General features: G+C 42.9%; 2 protein-coding genes across 2 annotated transcripts; both read right to left on the minus strand.

The window, feature by feature from the left end:
* Window positions 1-701: 701 nt before the first annotated feature.
* LOC109210660 lies at window positions 702-2373 on the minus strand. The gene is made up of 2 exons (XM_019374112.1): window positions 1313-2373; window positions 702-1095 (listed from the first exon to the last, which is right to left on the minus strand). The coding sequence occupies exons 1-2, from the start codon at window positions 2371-2373 to the stop codon at window positions 702-704; spliced, it is 1455 nt and encodes a 484-aa protein (XP_019229657.1).
* An 89-nt stretch (window positions 2374-2462) lies between these two features.
* LOC109210661 lies at window positions 2463-3300 on the minus strand. The gene is made up of 2 exons (XM_019374113.1): window positions 2830-3300; window positions 2463-2747 (listed from the first exon to the last, which is right to left on the minus strand). Exons 1-2 carry the CDS (start codon window positions 3298-3300, stop codon window positions 2463-2465), a joined length of 756 nt encoding a protein of 251 aa, XP_019229658.1.
* Window positions 3301-7013: the final 3713 nt, after the last annotated feature.

Here is a 7013-nt window from a genome sequence, read left to right on the forward strand (position 1 = left end):
ATGGTCCTCACAGTAACCATCTTGGCTACAGGAGAAAAAGTTTCTGAGTAGTCAAGGCCTTATTTCTGGCTGTAGCCCTTGGCCACCAGCCTTGCCTTGTATCTCTCAACTTCCCCTGAAGCCTTGAACTTTATCTTAAAAATCCATTTGCATCCAATGGGAGCTTTTCCAGCAGGCAGGTCCACAATACTCCATGTGTGATTGGCTTCTAGGGCAGCTATTTCAAGCTTCATAGCTGCAATCCAATTGGGATCTGAGGCAGCTTCTTTAAATGACTGTGGTTCAGTAATAGAGGAGTAGGAGGATAGGGCATGAAGGTGAGCAGGTTTGAGAGCATTGTAGGATACACATGAGGAGATAGGATAGAGGCATGTGTGAGTGGAGACAGGAGTCACATAATCTTGCAACCACAAAGGAGGTTTGCTAGGTCTTGATGATCTTCTCAGACTCACATAGGGAGTCTGTGAGTGCTCTGAGGTATTGGTTTCTTCTGGCAAAGGAGAAGGAGGGAGAGAGGGAACTAAGGAGAGGGGTTCCTCTGAAAAGTGTAGGTCAGTTGGATATGTGTCAATTTGTGGACTCATAGGTGGATCATAGGATTCAGGTGCAGTATGTATATCAGTGGCTGTAGGAAGGAGATCTAGAACAGGAAACATAGGTGTGCCGGAGGTTTGTGAGCATTTGAATGGAAAAATATCTTTTTAAAACACCATATTTCTGCTGACAAGGAAGGTTCTTGAGTGAAGATCATAGACCTTATATCCCTTCTGAGTTGAGGAATAGCCTAGAAATGCACCAGGTACTGCTCTGGAAGCAAATTTGTCCAGCTCCTTGGGTGAAGTTACATAGCACAAACAGCCAAATACTCTGAGATGAGTGAGGTTGGGAGCATGCAAATAAAGCATCTCAAAGGGTGACTTGCCACCAATGACCCTTGAAGGAAGTCTGTTGAGCAAGTAAACAGCTGTAGATGCACAATCTCCCCAGAATTTCAAAGGCACAGCAGCTTGAAACCTCAAAGCTCTGGCCATTTCTAAGATAGTCCCGTGCCTCCTCTCAGCAACTCCATTTTGCTGAGGTGTATAGGTACAGGTACTTTGATGAATAATGGCCAAGGATGACAATAAACTGTGAACTTCTTGATTAAAGAATTAACTACCATTATCAGTTCTAAGAGTCTTAACTGTTGTGGAAAATACATTCTTCACCTTTGTTAGGAACTCTTTAAGGACAAGCACTGTATCAGACTTAGAAACAAGTAAGAACACCCAGGTAAATCTGGAAAAAATAATCTAAAATAGTAACAAAAAACCTTTTACTGTCATATGTAGGTACTCTGTATGGCCCCCATACATCACAATGAATTAGTTCAAAAATAGCATTAGAAGTAGTTGTACTTAGCTTGTAAGGTAACTTTGTCTGCTTGGCTAAAGGGCATACAGTGCAGTGTGTGTGATAATCCTTCAAACTACTTAGAGTTGTATGCTTCTTGATTACATCTATAGGTGCATGGCCTAATCTTCTATGCCACAGTGCACTAGATTCTGAGTGTTCACTAGTCATACAAGCAGACATACAAGCAGACTTATTCTCAGGCATAGTAGACTTATATACAAAGTTCACCTCAGATACTTGCTGCACAGTTTTATTCCTTGGTTGAGTTGGATCATGACTGAATATACCACCTACTAATGACTTGCCTTGTAATAGGTACAGTCCCTTGTCCTCCTTACCAATCCCCTTCACCTGACCATTGTAGAGATCCTGGAAGATACAGAAGTCAGGAAAAAATGCCACAAGACACTGTAGCTCTTTGGTCGGTTTAGATACTAACAGTAGATTGTACTTAAACTCTGGGATGTACAATACATTGTTGATATCCTGATTGTTAAGCACACTTGCTTTTCCTATGTGTGTAATAGAGGCAACATCCCCTGTTGGCAAGTGAACTTTACTTCCCTTTTGAGAGGAAATTGACTGACAGGGACTTAGCATTTCTAGTGTGGATGTCATATGATTTGAAGCTCCAGAGTCTATTATGCAATTGGGATTAACATGATTGGATAACAGAGCTATTAGTTTACCTGCAGTTGCAGCTCTGGCAGAGGGGCCTTCATCTGCTCCCTTGTTAAGTAGCTGCACTATCTGCTGATATTGCTCCTGTGTAAAGTAAGGAGCTGGTTGTTGCTGAGTATGGACTCCAGTTGGTGCAGCATTCATCTGTATTTGTTGAGGTTGGAAACCAGGTGTAGTAGCAGTCCCACCCTGTAGACCTCCAAATTGCATCTGCTTATGAGCATTTTGCATAGTAGGACTGTAATTGGTATTGACATGATTAGCATATGCTCCTGAGTTACTTCCCTTCTTCTTCATCTTAAAGTTGGACTTGAAGTCTTGAGGATACCCTATTAGTTTGTAACAGTTCTCCCTAGTGTGGCCTTTGTAGTTGCAATAATCACAAATCAGTGTCTTCTTCTGAGCTCTAAACTGTCCAGTGCCAGGATTTGAATTTTTTTGCCATACATAGCAGTGCTGTCATTAACTTCTGTTACTTGCACCATTTGCGTAAAGTTTGCCAGGTTTCTCTGACTTTCAACATCCATAAGAAGAGAATATGCCTTGTTAATACTAGGCACTCGTGTCATCATCATTATTTGGCTTCGAGCTTGAGAATACGAGTCATTCAGTCCCATAAGGAACTGAAGCAGGCTATGATATTCAAAGTGCTCAGCATATTTCTTTTGACTCTGAACACGGACAACCAGGACAAGGCATGAGTGCATCAAACTCATCCCATAGATCTCTTAATTTCGAGAAATAATCAGCTACACTCATTGTTCCCTGTGTTAGTGTATGGATCTCTCTATGCAAGTACAGAACCCTAGATTCATTCACTTTGTCAAATCTTTCCTTCAGATCTTCCCACACCTTGTGTGCATTGGAGGCATACACTACAGTACTTAACAAACCTGGACGCACAACATTCATAATCCAAGAGAGTACTACAACATTTACCTTTTCCCATTGCTCATGAAATTCAGGTTCCAACTTTGATTTTGGATACCTACCATCCACAAATCCTAGTTTGCTTTTACCTAACAGACCTATTCTCATAGATCGACTCCACAAAGCATAGTTATCCGAGCCAGTTAGATGAAGAGAGATGAGCGAGCTACCTGGAGTATCTGTCGGTTGAAGAAATAGAGGGTGATTGTGATCTATCGTAGGGAAAACAGTTGGAGCAGCTGGTACGTTCGCTCGTCTGGGAGCACTCTCATTTGTTTCGTCTTCTATTGCCATTGATGAAGATTTCCAGAGGTCAAATTTAGCAAAACCCTAGCTCAGAGGTGTTGTTACCTTCAAACACTTCAGGTGAACTTCAGTAACACACATACACACAGATGAGCAAGGAACTAAGCTTCGATCATATACACTAGCTCTGATACCATGTTAGCTTCCATGGTTATGGAAGTTCTGAGATCGGAGGTTAGCTTAGAGAGAAGGCTAAGAAGAGGAAAAGAGTAACTGTTCCATGGAGAGATGATAATGAATTGTCTTAACTGTACATTAGCTCCTACTGTATATTTATACACTTAACATACACTAACTTCCTAACTAACCACATTAATTAGATTAACTAACTATAGCTAGCTAACCATAGTTTACTAACTCCACTTCTCTCAACAATTATAATTAAGAAAGACAAATTATAATTTTTAATTCTCAAAGAGGAAGTAAGAATTAATAATAATTACAAAGTGACCTTTCTATATCGAATAGTTAATAAAAGATCAACATTTCTTATATGCACGTATGTTTGTCACACGTTAAAGTTATTTACTTGTTCTTCTAAAAAAGCTTATTTAATTTATAATATTAGCTTTATTTTAAAATAAATTTTTTTAATTATTTGATTGTTTACCCTAAAATCCGAGTAACAATTAAACTTGTATTGTGGTTTTAAAGATATGTGATTTAATCCACTACTAATTGATAAACAAGGAATCTAATGTATAAATTAAAGAGTAAAGTAAGTCAAACCAACATATAAGCAGACCTCGACCTCGAACAATGGCGACCTCGAGGTAGGTGGATAAGAACAATAAAATAACAAGGCAAGTCATATGAACAGTAAGCAAGAAAGTGAAATATGTATATTCTCTTCTCAATGATTGATGCCTTACAAATGATTGGGATCCCCTTTATATAGTAGGGGAATTATAAATAAGGTACACTTCCAATTGTAGTAAGGAATCTTATTATACAGCTGTCTAACAGCCTAGTACAAATCCGTTCCGGAATTTATGCCGTGATCTTAGGGCCACTGCAGGAATCTCGCTCTTTCCGTTATGAGACCATAACGGTATTATCTCGAGGTCGGTCGCATGTGGCCTCGGTGTTCATCGAGCACTCTGATCTTTGAATCTTGTACGTCGCCATCGGGCTCGCGCCCGGTCCATTTTAAACTTGTTCTCGAAGTAACCTCGAGCCCACAGAATCGGGCATACCTGATTTTGATCGTATACAGATAGTCCCCGCGTTTCCTAGAGTAAGATGATAAGAAACGATTTGATCCTCGATCCTCTAATGCCTCGATCATTATGTCAATCCCGTGACGTCAGTGATAGAAGTGATTGAAAGGTCGCGTCTGCATAGTTCCCAAGGCCATTAATTGAAGGCGGCTGATGGTCGGCCATTGGCTTCTCCAAACCGTTGAAGCGGCCACTATAAATAGGTCAATTTCACAACCTTTACAAACTTTACTTCTCAAACCTTTCCCAAATCCTTACTAGCTTCTTCATCTTCTCTAAGTTCATCCTTCCTCCAATTTGCGCTTGTTGCTACATCAACTTCTTCTCTTCTTTTGAGTTTCTCAACAGTGATGGCTAAAACATCTAAAACCGTTCCTTAGAAAGAAAAAGCCTCCTCATTATCGCGGCCGGTCGGTGGTAGAACGACGGTGCCACCTCGTATCGAGGAGTGTATTCCTGGGCCATGCGCTATCTTCCGATTTCAAAATCCATAAGCCTGCATCAGTTCCAGGCCAATGCGAGCCCATGTCCCGATACATCTGCTCGATAACTGAAGACGATCTTGAGCAAGTGAAAAAGGATTGCAATTGGGAGGATAAGGAGGTGGTGATTCCTTCCCCTAAAGAGGCCATCACCACTCATGTGGAAGGATACTTAAGCGTGTATACTTATCCTTTCACACTGGTTCCTGTAGATCCAGTACTAGGTCCTGTAGATCCAGTCATTCTCGATTTCTGTCACCAATATCGGGTGACCCATGGCCAGATCTACCCTTCTTTCTGGTGCATCGTCAATTTGCTCAGGTATTTTTCGGGCAAGGTCAATGGGATGTCTTTTATCCTCGACCACCTAATCAGGCTATACAGCCCTCGCCTCTATTGAGGTGGTTTGATAAAGCTCCAGCGTCGACCCATAAAGGTGCTATTCTCTAGCATCGATGAGGACAAGGACCGAGGATGAATGGGCCGATTTGTCCGAATTAAGACCTCCAACATAATTCCTGCCAAAAGGATGGCATTCCCCGAGGAATGGAATATGAAACGTAAGTACAACCCCATCGATGATGCTTACTACTCTACTTTCTCTATTCTTCTTCGATCTAATTCCTTTTTGATGGCGCAGCTTCCCCTTGGTTTCCTAGTGCGATTCCGAATCTCGCAGGTTGGGTTCGACAATTGGCCTCCACTTCTTCACATGCAGAACGCTGTTGACGTGATTTAGCCAAGGTTCGGTAGGAAGCTAAAAACCATGGTGAGTTCCCTTGTTCATATGTTGACGCATCTTTGTAAAATACTTACTTTCCCCTTATGTAGGCCTCGGAGACACTGTTGTTATGAGGCCACCACCGCCTGGTGAAGAGGAAATCCCGAAGCCAACCAAAGAGAAGAAAAGGGCTTCTCCAACAAGTTCCCCGAAGCCCAAGAAAAATAAGGCTCGAAAGCCTAGGGCCGATCCTGCAGCCCTATCTGCAGAAGCGGTCCAACACCTTCGGGATGACGAGGAAGAAGGAAAGGATGCCGACTGCTTGCTGGTAGCTCGGAAGAGGGGGAGCACTGAAGCTTCGAAGGCTGCTGAACCGGCAGTGGCTGACGCGGTTCAATCTCGAACCGAAGAAATCTCTGAGGGGAGCTCGAGCAGAATCCCCGAGCCATCGGGCGGTAAAAGCGCACCTCGTCTTAGAGGACATTTGGCGGGTGAACTCAAAGAGCCTAATCCGAGGCCTTCCAAAGAGAAGAGAATGTCCCAAGTGAATCACATGGGATAATTAACATAGATGAATCGCCTCCTGGCCCTGCGTTCTCTGAAGGACAGTTCCGAGATGGCCGGGCCATGAAGACTCCCGACGTGGGGATGACCCACAAAGGGAATGATATTTTCCGGGAATGCTTTTCGGGGGTCGAAGATGGTCCCGACCTGGATGCTTTGTTTATTTTTGACGAGGCTCAGCGTCTTCTTAAACAAGTAAGTTCCTGCCTCCATAATTATGTTTGTGCTTTATTCTCGTTTTTCTGAGTTTGAATTTTTTCCTTTGTAGAAGGCTGTGACGCTCCATCGACAAGCGTTCTCCAAGTCTCGAGCCGAGCTGCCCGATGTGAGGCCGAAATAAAAAAGCTCGTGAAAGAGAGGGACGGCCTCAAACTCCTCTACGTTCAAAAAGAGGAGGAGATTAGGGACCTTCGAGACGAATTGACAAAGGCTCATCGAGAACAGACCGAGCTCATTGAGCAACTAATGTAACTTTTTGGGAGTTTGTTTATTTATTTGACTTAGCGACTAACACTTCAAATTTACAGGCCCAGCAGAAGGGCGAGCTGGTGGAGCAGATTCGAGAGGAGGTCAAGGCGAAAGAGGCCGAGACCCTAGGGTGGAAGCAGCATATGGATCGTCTTGCTTCGGAGATGGACACGCTTTGGGCCCAGTTGGCTTCGGTCGAATGTAAACTTCAAAATGTGAAGGTGGAAAGCTTGGCCCAGAGCCAGA

The sequence above is a fragment of the Nicotiana attenuata genome, unplaced genomic scaffold (genome assembly GCF_001879085.1).
Source record: "Nicotiana attenuata strain UT unplaced genomic scaffold, NIATTr2, whole genome shotgun sequence".
Taxonomy (NCBI): Eukaryota; Viridiplantae; Streptophyta; class Magnoliopsida; order Solanales; family Solanaceae; genus Nicotiana; species Nicotiana attenuata.